The 16,765-nt window shown below is 31.4% G+C and overlaps 2 protein-coding genes across 4 annotated transcripts; both read left to right on the top strand.

Annotated features, from left to right (window-relative positions):
* Positions 1-1,058: 1,058 nt before the first annotated feature.
* Positions 1,059-7,794, top strand: LOC120079363 (potassium transporter 8-like). Of its 3 annotated transcripts, none has more exons than XM_039033524.1 (9): positions 1,059-1,437; positions 1,511-2,006; positions 2,110-2,163; positions 3,259-3,519; positions 3,609-3,661; positions 3,775-3,898; positions 3,989-4,243; positions 4,341-5,362; positions 7,473-7,794. In XM_039033524.1, the coding sequence occupies exons 1-9, from the start codon at positions 1,402-1,404 to the stop codon at positions 7,644-7,646; spliced, it is 2,475 nt and encodes an 824-aa protein (XP_038889452.1). In that variant the 5' UTR covers positions 1,059-1,401; the 3' UTR covers positions 7,647-7,794. The 3 variants fall into 3 exon arrangements, with proteins under 3 accessions (XP_038889452.1, XP_038889453.1, XP_038889454.1); XM_039033526.1 differs by lacking the exon at positions 1,059-1,437 and having other exon boundaries at positions 1,511-1,590; positions 1,719-2,006; positions 7,473-7,786; XM_039033525.1 differs by lacking the exon at positions 7,473-7,794 and having other exon boundaries at positions 1,402-1,437; positions 4,341-5,537.
* A 4,687-nt stretch (positions 7,795-12,481) lies between these two features.
* On the top strand, positions 12,482-16,361 carry LOC120080336. Its single transcript, XM_039034979.1, has 7 exons — positions 12,482-12,859; positions 13,018-13,098; positions 13,199-13,375; positions 14,034-14,204; positions 14,476-14,688; positions 14,806-14,894; positions 15,272-16,361. The coding sequence occupies exons 1-7, from the start codon at positions 12,775-12,777 to the stop codon at positions 16,001-16,003; spliced, it is 1,548 nt and encodes a 515-aa protein (XP_038890907.1). The 5' UTR covers positions 12,482-12,774; the 3' UTR covers positions 16,004-16,361.
* The last annotated feature ends 404 nt before the right edge of the window (positions 16,362-16,765 follow it).

Here is a 16,765-nt window from a genome sequence, read left to right as displayed (position 1 = left end):
ATGGTCAATCGATTAAAGTTGACATATTTTTCCTTCTCTATATGTGTTTGAAAGAGAAATCAACTTAATTGTATCTGTAATCACGTTTAAGTTTTTGTTAATTGTATCTGTAATCACATTTAAGTTTTTATTATTTTCAATAATAATTTTATTTAATTTAGTTTGGATAATATCTTTAGTAGTCAAAATCAAGTGACAACTAGGTAAAAAGTATTTGATTTTTGGTTCAAAAACAAAGAAATGCCGCATGTTCTACTTTATCTTATCTAGTTGTTCGCTTTCTTTCGTCACCACACGTTACACATAAATTTCTATAGAGCCAATATACTTTTAAATTTAATCTTTATAATAAAAAGAAAAATTAGAACCTTTGAGTAAGTTCAAAACAATAGGTAACAAATAAAAGAAAGGGTTATCCAATGTATTTCTATCCTACTTTTGAAACAACATGACAATGTTTTACAATTGATAACATGGTATCGAACACGTGACCACGTTTTACTTTTATAACCAATTTGTTCTAACAATATAAAGATTCCACCATGTTTAAAAATTTCCATTTTTAGGTTAGTTATTGCAAATTACAAACAATACTACTTTCATTCAAAGTAATACTTATCATTTAAAAAAATATGTGTTAGTAAAAAACGAACATAACTCAACTGACATATATTGTGTTAGTTACTAAAAAATCGCCGGTTCGAATCTTTCTAACGTCTATATTTAGTTAGAGTTTATAAATAATTGAACCTACTTTATTGGACTATAAAAAAATAGGTGTAACCTAGTTAGCAAATAAATAATTAGAATTAAGAGGTATTTGACCCAAATAGTTGGAAGTTATTAATTTCATTCTCCTTGTCTGGTCCAAAGAATTTGTGATCTATGACTAAAAATATATCAATTTTATAGTTCTTTTAAACTATTTAAACCGTAGGTTCAAGACTTCACAATTTCACTTTTTTTTTTCTTTTTTTTTGTCTCGAACACACTGAGTGGACAGAAAATCCTTAAACTTTTCATTTCATTGTTCCATTGCTTTCATTGCAAAGGAATTTTAAATTTTCAATCACATTGTATGTTAGCTGACACAGCCACCCACGTTTCTCACTTTCATCAATCTCAAAAATCATTCCTTTTTTTTTCTCTCTATGTATATCATGTCATCAAACATGAACAATTAACAAATAATAATGTCCCATTTTGAGAAGAAATTGACTCCAAAAACCCACTCCCTCTTCTCTTCTTCTCCTATAAAACCCCAAAAGAGCTGATCATTCTCTGTATTGTTCATTGTTCTTTGCTTTATCTGCATTCTCTCTTGCAATATTCCTCCATGCAATTGAAAAAAAAGCTTCCTTTTCTTCAAATTTATACCTTTTTTCTTCTGAATTAGCCTCAATGGATACAAGCTTGTTCTGGGGTCATCCTGGAAAGGTAATTTTATTTGTTATTTCAACGGATGGATCTCTAAAAAATCTAATCTTTTTGGGTTTTTCTGTTGTTGCAGAGAGATTCATGGAGGACAATCTTCACTTTAGCTTATCAGAGTTTAGGGGTTGTTTATGGGGATTTAAGCACTTCTCCTTTGTATGTATACAAAAGCACTTTTGCTGAGAATCTTCAGCATTCTGAGACTAATGAGGAGGTTTATGGGGTTCTTTGCTTTGTATTTTGGACTTTGACACTTATTCCTTTACTTAAATATGTGTTTATAGTTCTTAGGGCTGATGATAATGGTGAAGGAGGAACTTTTGCTCTGTATTCATTGCTCTGTCGCCATGCTCGGTTGAGCTCTCTCCCAAATCACCAACTAGCTGATGAAGAACTTTCTGCATATACAATTGATAGGCCTCAAACTGAAAACACTACTAATTTTAGTTTTAGTTCTTGTTTGAAATTAACTTTGGAGAAATGTAAAGTTCTGCAAAAAATGTTGCTTGTTCTTGCTTTGATTGGGACTTGTATGGTTATTGGAGATGGTGTTCTCACACCAGCAATCTCAGGTGGCTATTTTTTTGGTTTAGAGTTATTTCTTTTTGGGGTTTAAGAATGTTTATTATAGAGTTTTGTTTGACTGATTTGGGGTTTTCTGTTCATATGTTGCAGTTTTTTCAGCTGTTTCTGGGCTTGAGTTATCCATGGCTAAGGAACATCACCAGTGTATGTTTCCATTTTTTTTTTTCTTTTTGGTCATCCATGAGTTTTGCAATTCTTCATCTACTGTGTGTAATTGTGTACATACATATATATATATATACATGACAATGTGAAATAACATGTTTATACAAGGTCTGTAGGAAGTAGGTTTATAATTGGTTCAGTTCGGTTCGGTTTGGGTGTCAAACTGAAACCGAACTGCCAATTATATAGAAAAATAAGAAAACTGAACTGTTTATGAGTTAACAGCTGAACCACTCAAATGACGGTTCAGTTTGTTCGGTTCAGCAGTTTGCCGTTTGGCTAATCCAAGCATGGCAGATTGGGCTGGGCCTAGGGAACAGTGAAACAAAGGATGCTGCTGGGCTGCAAAGTGAGGCTGGACACAAATTTTTTTAGTTACAAAAATTGCTGGATGGATGATTGAACCTACAACCTCTAGGGAGGAAGGACACGTCATGCCAATTACCATTGAGCTAAGCTCACTTTGGCATTATCTCAATTCAGCGCTATCTACACCGACCTAGAATTTTAATAAGACACCCAAATTTTAATATATGTATTTATCTTGGTTGGTTCAGTTTTCATGTTTTCATTTTTGTTTCAAACCTAACCCAAACGATTATGGTCGTCTTTTTTAATCTGGTTTTTCGATGTGGGAAGGTTTCTTTAAGAAGTACTTCTTAGTTCTCTTAATCGAAGGGAAGTCGGCACCGAGCTTGCCATATTTTTTTGTTATGATGTTAAAATTCTAGCTTGCAATATCTTGCATATGGTGTAACATAAGTTTCTGAATAGGTTGCCTCTCTGTGGTCAATACAATGGAAGGAGAAAACTGAAAAGTATCAAGGCACCTTCTCTTAAATGTTAGGAAGTCAATTTGTGGAATGATCTTAAATAAGATGATCAAATTTGTAAAGTGGTTTGGTAGAGTTGCTAGTCTCTTACTTTTGTTATACTATTTGGCAGTAACTCTGAATAAAGCTCCTATTCTCATTACCATGTGATTTTGCTCTCTCCTGTTTTGTTGTAGCAACATATATATATACTTTCGATTAACTGGTGTTTAATTTGGAAGAATGTTATACTCTCTTGCAGATATCGAAGTCCCTCTAGCATGTGGTATATTGGTATTCTTATTCGCATTGCAACATTATGGAACGAATCAGGTCGGGTTCCTGTTTGCTCCTGTTGTAATTGTATGGCTTCTATGCATCAGTGCAATTGGTTTGTACAATATCTTCTATTGGAATCCCCTGGTTTACAAAGCACTCTCCCCATACTACATGTATAAATTCTTGAAAAAAACCAAAAGGCAAGGTTGGATGGCATTGGGCGGAATCCTTTTGTGTATAACAGGTGCAAAGACGTTAATTCCAACCGCAATCAATTCCATCCATGTGTTTTCTTTGTTTCTGATATGCCTTTTTTTTTTTCTTCATTTTTAGGCTCAGAAGCTATGTTTGCTGATCTTGGGCACTTCTCACAGTTTTCTATCAAGGTATTAAACTGAAGCAAAACAAAGCACAACTTTTAGCGAATGCAATCTGAATGTAAAAACAATGTTTGCCATTTTCTCGAATGTTTTCGTAACAGTAAGTCACAATGCTGCAGCTTGCTTTCACTTTTGCGGTTTATCCGTCCTTAGTTCTTGCATATATGGGACAAGCTGCTTATCTATCCAAGCACCACAATCTCGACAATGATTATCGAATTGGATTCTATGTTTCTGTTCCTGGTAGGTTGGTTCATTACTAACTTTTTCTTTTGGAGAATCAAATTAGACCTGTATGAAGTAATGTTAAGTCTTGCCTATGTTTTGTTGCAGAGAAGGTAAGATGGCCAGTTCTTGCAATAGCAATACTTGCAGCAGTGGTGGGTAGTCAAGCGATCATCACCGGCACATTTTCGATCATCAAACAATGTTCTGCTTTGGGTTGTTTTCCGAGGGTAAAGATCATTCATACGTCTTCGAAAATACATGGCCAGATTTACATTCCGCTGATCAATTGGATACTAATGATATTATGTTTGGCTGTTACCATTGGGTTTAGAGACACAAAACGTCTAGGAAATGCGGCAGGTATTTGTTCATAAATGTTTTTCTACTGTTGTGTTTCTGCTTTTCTAACTATTTCTCAGACTCAAGGACACACTCGATCTATTTGTTTATCATACAGGGTTGGCGGTCATTACCGTTATGCTCGTCTCAACGTGTTTAATGTCACTCGTCATTGTATTATGTTGGCGTAAAAGCGTGTTGCTGGCCATAGCCTTCATACTCTTCTTTGGCTCCATAGAAGCTCTCTACTTTTCTGCTTCTCTTATTAAGTTCTTTGAAGGGGCTTGGGTTCCTATTGCTCTTTCACTGACCTTCCTTGTGGTTATGTATGTTTGGCACTATGGCACTGTGAAGAAATATGAGGCTGATGTTGAAAACAAAGTCCCTATCAACTGGCTCCTCAGCATAGGACCCAAAATTGGGATCGTTCGAGTCCGAGGGATCGGCCTTGTACATACCGAACTCGTTTCGGGGATCCCTGCCATTTTCTCTCATTTTGTCACCAACCTTCCAGCCTTTCACCAAATTCTAGTCTTCCTCTGCATCAAATCTGTCACAGTGCCTCATGTGAGGCCTGAGGAAAGGTTTTTAGTTGGAAGAGTTGGGCCAAAGGAGTATCGACTCTACCGTTGCATTGCACGGTATGGCTACCGTGACATGCACAAGGACGACTTGGAGTTTGAGAAAGATCTTGCTTGCAGCATTGCAGAATTCATACGGTCCGAGAGAACAGAATGCAACGATTTTAGACACGAGGACTTGGACGACAATGAAAGAATGACAGTGATTGGCACTTCATCAACCCAACTAGATGGTATACATATGTGTGAAAACGAAACGTATGCTTCGCCAATCATTGGAACTTCAGAGATAATAAAGTCGGAGCAGTTGAGGAAAAGAGTAAGATTCGTTCTTCCCGAGAGTCCGAAAATGGACATCGATACGAGGGGAGAGTTGCAAGAGTTGATGGAGGCAAGGGAGGCAGGAATAGCATTCATAATGGGACATTCATATGTGAAAGCAAAGAAAGGATCAGGTTGGATGAAGAAGCTTGTGATTAATTATGGATATGATTTCTTGAGGAAAAATTCAAGGGGGCCATCTTATGCTTTGAGCATTCCTTATGCTTCTACTCTTGAGGTTGGTATGGTTTATTATGTTTAAAAAATTCCCAAGTTGTGAGTGTAGTTTTTGTATTCACTAATTTGTGCCATTTGCAATCATAATTAAATGTGTGGGCCCTAGGGCTCAATGTGAAACACAATGATGGATGACTAAGTTATAGTTTTTGGGCCTAAAACATTACTTTTCTTTCTTTATCTTTTCAAATTTGTCCTCATATAAATATATATATATGGATTGTATGATAAGTGTAGAATCATAACAATGAGGGGTGGGGTTCTGTATACAGAGTAATTGTTGATGCCTTAATTCTCTACCTCCTCTCCAATCCATTCATTTGAAAAACTAAAAATAATCACCTTCCTCACAATAACCGTCGATACTAATTTTAGTAATGTTGTTAATTTTTCAATGTGATTTTCTTATTAATTTAGATTTTGTTTAACCACCTTTCGAATTAATCTTAGTTGAATTAATTATCCAGACTTTTCTACCAAATTTATATTTTAAATATTCATATATTACCAAATTTTACTTATCTAATCAAAATTTAAATTTATTCAAATGTTTGGATTGTTTTTCATTATTTTATACATATTCTTGATAAATTAAGCGGATATTTTTTTCAAATTTTTTGAAGGTTTAAATTGTTTTGTACATGCTATTAGATTCAATTGTACATATTTCATATTTAGTTACTATTTTAGCTAGCATTTTGATAATATCTGACTTGCCCTTACATAGTTCGTATGTTCAAAATATTAAATACAATGTAAGTGTAGAGTTTTATTAATAACCAAGATAATACAGTGTAAGAGCTAGATGAATAGTCAAGATATAAATACAATGTAATTAGAAAGTTTGATTAATAACCAAATTAATCATATTATAATCTAACAGATCCAATTTCAAAACTAAAATTGAGCGTCCTCTCTTGGAATTTAAATTTATTTTTAATATTCAAATTAGATTTTGATAACTACTTTACGAATTGATCACTCTCTTCCTTATTTTTCTCTCCTAATTAATTTAAATTAGTTATCTGTTTTGATTTGATTTAACCATTTTTCAAAAATATTTAGAACTAATCCATCTTTAATTTATTTATCACCATTTTGATTTACAATATATCTTTAGATTTTACATTTTTTTATTATTTTAAATTCGGATTAATTTTTTTTATCCCAATTAGGACTTTAATTTATATTTTATACATATTATCATCTAACAAATTGTATATTTCATTTAAATTTTATCATTTTTTGTATTTTTTTAATCACCTTTTGTTCATTATCATCTTATTATATTATTAGTCATTGTCTTTTTGACAAATAAATAAATATTCACTTTTGCAATCTCGCTGTTTGTTATGCCTCTACAACGAGTTTGTTTCTTTCGTGGTTTTGTGGTTGATAGAGTTATAATACAGTGTAATTGTTGAAGTTTAAATGAAAATAGAATGATAAATAGAGTGTAATTGTTAATAAACGAGCTCCCTTCCGGATTTTTCTCTCTTAAATTATATTTGAATTTTATTTTACTATCTAATTAGATTTTATCTTAACTACTTATCGAATTAATCACAATAAACAAAAACTTCCTGATTTTTCTCTACAATTTATATTTGAATTTATTTTTTATTATCAAATTTGATTTTATCTAAATAACTTTCAAATTATTTAAATGTTTGTTATAAATTCAATTGTGTCTAAATATTTTTTCATTATTTTATATATATTATTATCAAATTATTTTTTTTTTCATATTTCCGATGTTTTCAATTTTTCATATAAAAACACATAAAAATGATTTGTTGTACTTAAAAAGAAACATATAAATGAGAATTAAATTTTAAATGAAGCATGTATGGGTGATATATATATTGTTCAATTTATTATTAATATTATTGTTGTTGTTGTTAAAATAAGATAACAAAAAAACTCTAAATCTCATATTCTTCATTTTCTTCACGTTGGTTTAGTAACCCTTTCTTGAATTTCATCGTCTTGGCTAGTTTTTGACGACCACCCTCACCAGGTCGCCTACCTTTTTTTGCTCATACACATGGTTCCTACTTTTGTTTCTACTTTGAACATCACTTTCAACAATGACGTTCTGGGATTGACAGGGTTTAAAGTTTGAAGATCCTATGAGCAAAATGGTCATATGGAATGAAGCGAAGTTTGATGTTAAATGCAATCATATTTTCAATAGTCACATCGTCTACTCAATTGCCAACAACAACTTTACTGGTACAATTACCTTTGCTCTTTCTCACCTTGGAGGAAGTCCATCGTTGTAGGCAACCATAACCATAAGTTTCTAATGACCCCAAGATCTTCCTTTGCATACACGTGTTCTATTGGCAGCTGGGAGCGTTAAAGACCATATTGGGTGATTTTTAATTTTTGCTTCTGAAATGTTTAGATATTGAGTGTATTTGTGAAATTTGAGTTGTTGGGAGCGTTAAAGATCATATTGGGTGTTTTTTAATTTTTGCTTCGGAAATGATATTGAGTGCATTTGTGAAATTCGAGTTGTTTTTTAAGTCGTATATCTTTGCATTCTCGTTTTTTAAGTCGTATATCTTTGCATTCTCGTTTGTACTTAATTTTGTTGTTTTAGTTTAGTTTTGTCATTTACTAATTAGTATTTTCTATTATATAAATTTGTTTTGCTATTTTTTTTTTAATTTTAAAACATTTTTATCATTTTTTCAAATGAAACATTAAATTTTGTTATATCTCTTGTCGGCCCTAACTAAGTTATAGTTTTTGGGCCTAAAACATAACTTTTATTTCTTTTATCTTTACAACTTTTTTATCCTTTCAAAATTGCATTTTTAGGGCTAATAATTAACTGCATAGCAACATCTTTAAAGAATTGTAACTATAGCAACGTCTATCATTAAAGATTCTCTGGATCTAAATTTTGCTATACTTGTAAATTCTTTTACATTATACTATATCTGCTAATATTTTAGGCCTAATTTCTATATTTACAACTGCTCTTAAAATTTTGTATACTTGAAGTCGACCCTGAAACTCATGTATAGTTTAAGGCGAAAATTGCAATTTCACTTAGGAGCCAAATTAGAATTCACAATGTTGTATGTTTAATTGGAATATGTTTTTAAGTATTCAATTTTAATAAGTTATTTTGAAAAAAAAAAATTGGAGCGTTTGACAACCACTCAAAATAATATTTGAAGGGTATTTTAAATAGTTTTCATCAAAAGAGTTTAAATAAAAATAAGTTTTTTAAAAAACACTTTTTTCTCAAATCAATCCAAAATGACCAGTAATTTAGAAGTAAATTTGAAACATAATGTTACCGCATGTTTTTTTTCTTTCCAAGATTCTTTTAACAAAAAGTGTTTGAAGTTTTAGGGTAGAATTAAAAACTCAATCAATGACAAATTTTATTATTTGAGTAATAGAATAACAAAATTATGAAAGGAAAAGTGTTGAATTATTTGTATCAAATTTTGATTACTAGCTCATTACAAAAAATTTGTTTTCATTTTATACCTAGTGGATAAAACATTTATTATAATTCCGAAGATCAATAATTCAATTTCCTCGACATAATTATAACCCGAACTATATTTCGACTATTTAAAAGTATCTATTTAAACAAAATTATTCAATTTATGAAATTGATTTTGAATGAATCAATAATCGACATAAACATAATTTCGTTAATGTCATGAATTTTTAAAATTATTTAAAAAAAAGTTTTGAAATAAATATATCATAAAGTTTGATGGGTTTTTAGAGCAATGGATCATGTCTTCACCAAACCCAATAAGCAAATGGATGGGCCATAAGGAAATATATATATAAATGCATACTTTGGTTAAAAAAAACCTTAATATTGACACATGAAACTTTATAAAGATTAATTAAGAGATTTCAAAGAAAACATTCCTGAGAGAGAGAAAGATGATAGGCCTATTTGTTATTATGATTATTCCACACATAATAATTGAGATCTGAATTATCAAATAAAAAAGCACGTGATTTGCTGAGGGAGAAGAAACCAAAGGTGGCCATTAAAAAAAACAAACAATACTAAAAATCCAGTTTTAGATACTTGTTAATCCGATTAGGGATTTTTTTAGTACAACAATTATGAGTATACAAAATCGAAGTCTTGATTTTAAAAAAAGAAATGCAAATCAATTATTGTTGAGTTAAACTCATTTTGACACGTTGGACTGCAGATGATGTCTACGTTTGGATAGACATAATTAAATAATTACTTAATTAAATGTGAGAGAACGAGTAGTATAGTCATAAGTTTAGCATTATTTAATATATTATTATATAAATTAATTATTTAATCAATTGAAAAAAATGAATATTATTAATTAAGAAATTATTTAGTGATTTAATTAAATAAAATAAATATACATTAATTAGAATATTAATAACTAATAATAAACTTTTTATATTAAATAATTAAAATAACACAAAATATTTATTAATAATGTAATTATGTTTATTAAGTAACTAAAATAACAATAACAATAATAAACTAATATTAATTTATTAATTAATCCAGTTATAATTTTACTATTCATCTCCGGATATAAAAATTCTAATATTCTGGGCTTTACAAAGTGAAGCTTTGTGAAAAAAACAAAGATTTTAAATGTCTATTTGAAATTCAATGACAAAAACTATAAAACAAATGGGCTCTTAGAAGAATCTATATGTCCTAAGTTGGGAGGTTTTTAAGATTTAATTAAGGTCTCGTTTAATTTTTTGTTTTTTATTTTTTAAAATTAAGTTTATAGACACTTATTTCTACTTTCAAATTTTTTCTTTTGTATCTACTTTTGATCGATGGTTTTAAAAAACTAATCCAAATTTTGAAAACTAAAAAAAAATAACTTTTAAGAACTTCTTAAAAATATTTGAATTATACCATATTTTGGATTGAGTTGTTTGAACCATTTATTTAAGTTAGGGCTAAAAAACCATATGCAAATGCTTGTTTGGTTTTAGACTATATAATTGTTTTTTTTTTTTTTCAAACATTAATTTTTTCAGGTAAAAAATGGGATTAGGGATTTTAATTAATGGAGGAATTTGAGTGTGAAAAGAATTTCACATAAAATATAATTTAATTATTTCAAATTATGTTTCCAAAATGATATTATGCAAATTATCCTAAAACTTTTAGGTGAATTAAATATTTGAATAATTTATTGTTCCATCAATAAGTCAAAGATTAAAAGACTAGTAGTAAATTTTCTTCTTCTTGAATCAATTACATTCATTGTCAAAACTTTCTCCTTAGAAATAAGATAAAGAAATTCAACATTGTTATTATTTTTTTAAAAGCACATGATTTAATTTATTTCACCATTTTTTTAAATTGTAAATCGAAATTAAATTAGTAGCCCAATCTCAAACTCGACATATTTTACCAAACAAAATAACCATACCTAGTTTGATCAATTAAATTAAAACAAACTCTAAAATAATTTATGAACTAATCTACCTACGGAGTTTTAATTTATTTGAATCCAGAAGTTTATTCGAATTTATATTTCAACCCATCACAATTACATATCGTTAATCTTAAATATTTTGAATCGATTTGATCAGTATTTTTATTGGATCCTTTGGAGATGTTGAATCTCCATAATTTTGAAAACTTTGGCAATAAAGAGTACATTAAAGCTTCAAATGACTACTCAATTGAAGCTTTGATGTTTTTCACAAACTTGGTTTTGAAGTTTTGGGACAAAAGCATAGGGAATTTGATTCCTTACAGTCTTTTCCCTTTGGCTATAAGGGTAAATTCATGTAGTTTCTTATTTATTTTTTTTTTATAAATTATTAATTTTTCCCATTAGAATGGAAAATAAAATTCATATTTTTCATACATTTTATTTTAAGTATGAATATTATGTGCTTTGAGATGTTTTAAAACATACAATTTTCTTTTCCACAAAGATGACTCTTGTGAGATGTTTTGTGAACCAAATACAATGACAAAAATGTAAAATTCTCTATTCTAAAAATAATATTCAAATTATATTTTGTGAACATAAAAGGTTATTATATTATTTTTTTATTAATAAGTAAAAATGGTAAGTTTTCACATTTACTAAATTAAAATGTTATTTTGTTACTACAGCTTCTTATTTATTTATTTATTTTTATTATTACTTTGATAATATGTGGGATATGAGAATAGAATATATGATTTCGAGGTTGATAGTATAAAAACTATATCAGTTAAATTACTACAGGTTCTTAGACTTTATTATTATTTATTACATTTGATCACACAATTTTATTAGTCCTATATTAAACATTTGAATTAGAAGTTTTGTCTAGTATCTATTTAATTGATTTTGAACTTTCAATTTTATATCCAATAATCGTTAATTTTTAAATTTTATCTAAAAAGTTCTGGACCTATTTCAATAATTTTAAAATTTCCTGAATTAACTAGACAAAAAAAGAAAAAAGAGTTTTATTAAATATCAAATTCAAATTCATATTCATATCTAATCGATGAATTATTTTTAAAGAATTTTAAATATGTCATAAATCCACCGGTTACAATTAAATATTCAAGGATCTATTAGATATTTTAAGATTGAGAAACCAATTTGACACATTTCAAAGGTTACGGACCAAATAAACTCAAACTTCAAAGTTTAAGGACTAAAGTAACTTAACTAACAATTATTTTTTTAAAAGATTATATCCAAACATTAGTCAAGGTTCAAATCTCCATCTTCAAATTTATTAAATTTAAAAAGAAAACTACAGCGAAAATGGACAACGATATTTAACCGTTACTTTTAAAATGAGCATAGCTCAATTGGCATAAAACATATACCATCAACTTCGAGATTAGAAGTTCAATTCACTAAATTCTCTAGTGTAGAATTTAAATTGTTACCTAAGATTAGTAGAAGTGTGTGTAAGCGAGTCGGATAGATAGAAAAAGAAAAAAAGAAATCACCCAAATATTATTGTTATTAATTAAGTCCAAAATCTTAAAGTTGAAATAAATGAAGTTATTTTGATGTGTTAACACTAAAAGCAGGGAATGTGATTCGGATCTTTCTCGCTACTCCACTGTACCATAGCAATTACAATTAGCGATATCCCTTTGCCTCTTCTCCTGCTCTTTCAGCTTTCGTTTTGGCTTTACTTTACTTTTTTTCACTCTTTGGACAGCTCTCTTTCGTCAATTGCATCTTCTAAAACCACTAAACCTTCTTTGTCTCTTTCACTGTCATTCCTTCTGAGAAAAAGGGTACCACATGGTTGATATGTAGAGGTGAAAAGCGGTCAACTTTATTTTTGGGTCTCTACTCAAGTGCTTCCTCAAAATGTGTAGCTTCAACCCCTTAAGTTTTTGAGGGTTTTGCTTCTCAATCTTCCTCATTTTCGACAATGGCGAGGATTTGGGTCGCTTTTGCTCTTGTTTTTCTTCTTCTTTTTGGTGGGGTTTCTTCTGCTTCAGCCACGCCTCCTGCAAGTAAGTATATAGGATAATGATAATGATGATGATGATGATGATGATGATAGTGAAGAAGAAAAGGAACAAGAATGAGAAAGACCCATGTTCTTAATCTTATGATTTTTGCAATTTTCCCTCCTTTAAATACGGCATTTCCTTTTTTTTTTTTTTAACAGAAATTGTTCGAGGGGTTCTTTCGAATGTGGTTTCTTCTCTTGTGAAGAAGTTGTGGTCGATGAAATCCAGCGCCAAAACTGGTATGGATCTTCTTTAGCTGCTTTGCATTCTTTCATTTTTGCTTAGGGAAATGAAGTTGTATGTAATTTCTAAACTGGGTTTTCTCCTCAATCTTCTCAGCTGTTTCTAGCCGTTCGATGATGAAATTCGAGAGTGGATATACAGTTGAGACTGTGTTTGATGGCAGTAAGTTGGGAATCGATCCGTATTCAGTTGAGATGTCGCCTAGTGGGGAGCTTCTGATCTTAGATGCGGAAAACAGTAACATCTATAAGATCTCAATGCCATTGTCTCGATGTAAGCAACTTTAAGGCTTAACATTATATTTTCATGCATTTTTCTTTGCCACATGATGAAGATTGAGCTGTTTAATTTTTTGTTTCTTGCTATTCCTGATTGCAAGTTTGAAATTGAAGTTTGGTTTCTTAGTTAACTTTCTGCAGGAGTGCTAATTTTCCACTCTTTCTTGAGCTCTGGATTAACTTTACTTACAGAGCATTTTACTTTCGTTTTGAAGAAGGCTCCACTTTTTGGAGTATAATGTACTTTTGTTAGTTCTATCTCATAGAACTTTTTAAATGGTAGCAGTTTTGGACCTTTATTTCTTTCATTGATATATTTCTGTGCCAAATCCCTTGAGCTTATTAAGTACTTCTGTTGTGAAAGCTTGTGTATCTAAATGAGATGCTTTTGAGTTTCCTTAGGAAGACTCCTTCCAAGTTTTGTATGGTTAAAGTGCTTCTTAATATTTTATCCAGAAATAAACATTTAACTCATTCCTGAAATCACTGAAGAAAGAGCACCAGCTTCTGTAAAGCCATTTGCCAAGAGATGTGGCATTCAATATTCACTATCTGAATAAAATTTAGTGGGTTGTTTCATGAAAGGGTCTGGCTGTGCAATGCATGTGCTTTCTAGTGAAGTTGCTGTAATCTTATGTTATGGATATTTGTAGTTAGCAGGCCTAAGCTGGTTTCGGGATCAGCAGAAGGATACTCTGGACATGTCGATGGTCATCCGAGAGAAGCGAGAATGAACCATCCAAAAGGACTTACTTTAGATGAAAGGGGAAATATATACATTGCAGATACAATGAATATGGCTATCAGAAAGATTAGTGACACAGGTAATTTGACAAATATTTTAGAAATTCCCTCTCCAAGCACCCAAAATTCAATTTTCAATTTGATTTTTGCAGCAGGATCCAAATTGTTAACTACTTGTCTTCATTTCCTTGTATATTCTGCTCTAAAAATTCAGCACATCTTGATTACGAATGTTTCCTAAATCTTAACGGTTACAAAATCTAAGACTCTAAGCAAATGGGACTTCTAGCCGTGTCGATTACCATAGGGTAAAAACTCCGGTATGTGCGAGCTAATCTTTATTAACTACAGGGGTTACAACTATTGCTGGTGGTAGATGGAACCAAGGGAGTGGTCATATTGATGGTCCAAGTGAAGATGCTAAGTTCTCAAATGATTTCGATGTCGTTTATGTGGGAAGTAGCTGCTCTCTTTTGGTTATAGACAGAGGAAACAAGGCAATTCGAGAGATTGAACTCAACTACGACGACTGCAATACCCAATATGCTGATAGTCTCAACTTAGGTAGAATGAAAAGCCTACCATCCCTGCCATTTTCATTTGTCATTCTTAGAAAATAAACTCTTCATCTCTGCTGTTTATTCTTATTGGTGACATGAAGTGCACAATCTCTATCTGCAGGGGTAGTATTGCTGGTTGCTGCGGGTCTTTTTGGTTACCTGCTTGCTTTGCTCCAACGTAGGTTGCAAGCGATGTTTTCTTCACAGAAGGTAGCCTTTTACAATTTTTTTACCAAACAAGTAATTATGTTGTCTCAGATATATCTACATTGCTATGAACATCTCGGTTCTGCCAAGCGGATACGTGTGGGTCTTGATTGGACTCTGGTTTCCATTATCTTACAATAGCTTCTACTGCCTTTTCGTTTGTCTTTGTAATCTCTTGTATCCTAGGAAAATTGAGTGCTTATATATTTTGTATTAAAAGAGGTCATTTGAGATGAAGATGCAATTTTATTAGAGACCACTTGGTTGTGTTAACAAAATGAAAATTTTATTTGATCTTTAGTTGGCTGAAAATGAAATGGACTCTCAAAGCCTCATGTCATATTCAAAACTTATTCTTCTTTTTCCTTTTTGGGTGGTAGGATCAGGATGTGAGAAGTCAGCAAATGATGAAAGCTACACCAGTTGCCCCATACCAAAGACCTCCTCTGAAGTCAGTGAGGCCCTCCTTGATTCCAAGTGAAGATGAGCCAGAGAAACTGGAGGAAGGCTTCTTTGGTTCTCTCGGGAGGCTTTTCGTCAACAGCGGCTCATCTATGGCCGATATCTTTGGGGGATTGTTGACTGGATTTCGAAGGAAGCCTCTTAATAACCAGATTCATCAGCAGTTTCAACCAGTTAACAGACATCCAAATGCTTGGCCCTTGCAAGAAAGTTTTGTGATTCCAGATGAAGACGAGCCACCATCCATCGAAACAAAAACTCCCACAATAAAAAAAACCTATCCATTTATGACACAAGACCTCGATCGATCTCACCAGTTCAAGCCGAACAGGAGCTACTTTAGTGGGTGGGATGGTGAATTCCATCAACAGCAGCAACCACAGCAAATACAGCATCATCATCAACCGCAGCATATACAACATCATCATCAACAGCAGCAGCAATACCACCATCGGCAATATTCAGCAGGTCCGACGACCTACTACGAGAAGAGTTGTGAGACAAATGAAATTGTGTTCGGTGCAGTTCAAGAGCAAGATGGACGTCGTGAAGCTATGGTCATCAAGGCTGTTGATTATGGAGATCCGAGATATAACCATCACAACATTCGAGCTCGATACAACTATACTGGTAACCCCAACTCTTATTGACAAGAAATAGAACATATATCAATGCTTTCAGTTAGTAAATTGGGGAATATGTGGGAGTAGATTTAGGAGTCAAGATATGTTTTGTTTTGTTTATTGCCAAAGTCCTAACCATGTTTTTATGGGGAGGACTGCTAGTTTTCTTAGAGTTCTTGCATAATGATATATGTTGTTGTTTGCACATCGTCGGTTGAAATCAAAGATACTTATGCTTGTTAATGTTGTATGCATATCGTTTGTCGATATCAAGAGTACTAATGCGCTCGTGAATGTCCCATCCTATCATAGACAGTAAAACCAATATGAACAAAAGGAATTCTGAATGTGTCAATTCCAAGACTTCATTTCTGCAAAAGAAAAATGCCTTGATGTTCTAAATGTGAAATGTTCAGATCTACAAGCTTTGTAATTTGTATTGATAATTGTTACCAAGTAAAGCCTAGCTGTCAAGTTTGTTGGTTTGTTATTAAATATGCTTAATGATTCCTTCTGATTTAACTGAAAGGTCAGTGAATCTAAAACAATTTTTAATGTTCTTAAAAATAATGTGATGATTATCAATGGCTAATATCTATAGCCTTATGATTCTCAGTGATATTAATGATTTGAAGCAAGACAGGTAAAAAAAGGTTTGATAGAGTTCCAATATGAAAGTGGAAAAAGCAAAAAGGTAATAAAAATGATGCTCTTTAAAGCGTTATAAATGGAATAAAGCTTTGCAAGCTATAGCGACTAGGGGTAGGATAGTAATATTCAAAAGTTATA

Source organism: Benincasa hispida, chromosome 6, assembly GCF_009727055.1.
Source record: "Benincasa hispida cultivar B227 chromosome 6, ASM972705v1, whole genome shotgun sequence".
Lineage (NCBI taxonomy): Eukaryota > Viridiplantae > Streptophyta > Magnoliopsida > Cucurbitales > Cucurbitaceae > Benincasa > Benincasa hispida.
Note: the sequence above shows the minus strand (reverse complement) of the source record. Positions and strands in the feature narration are given on the sequence as shown.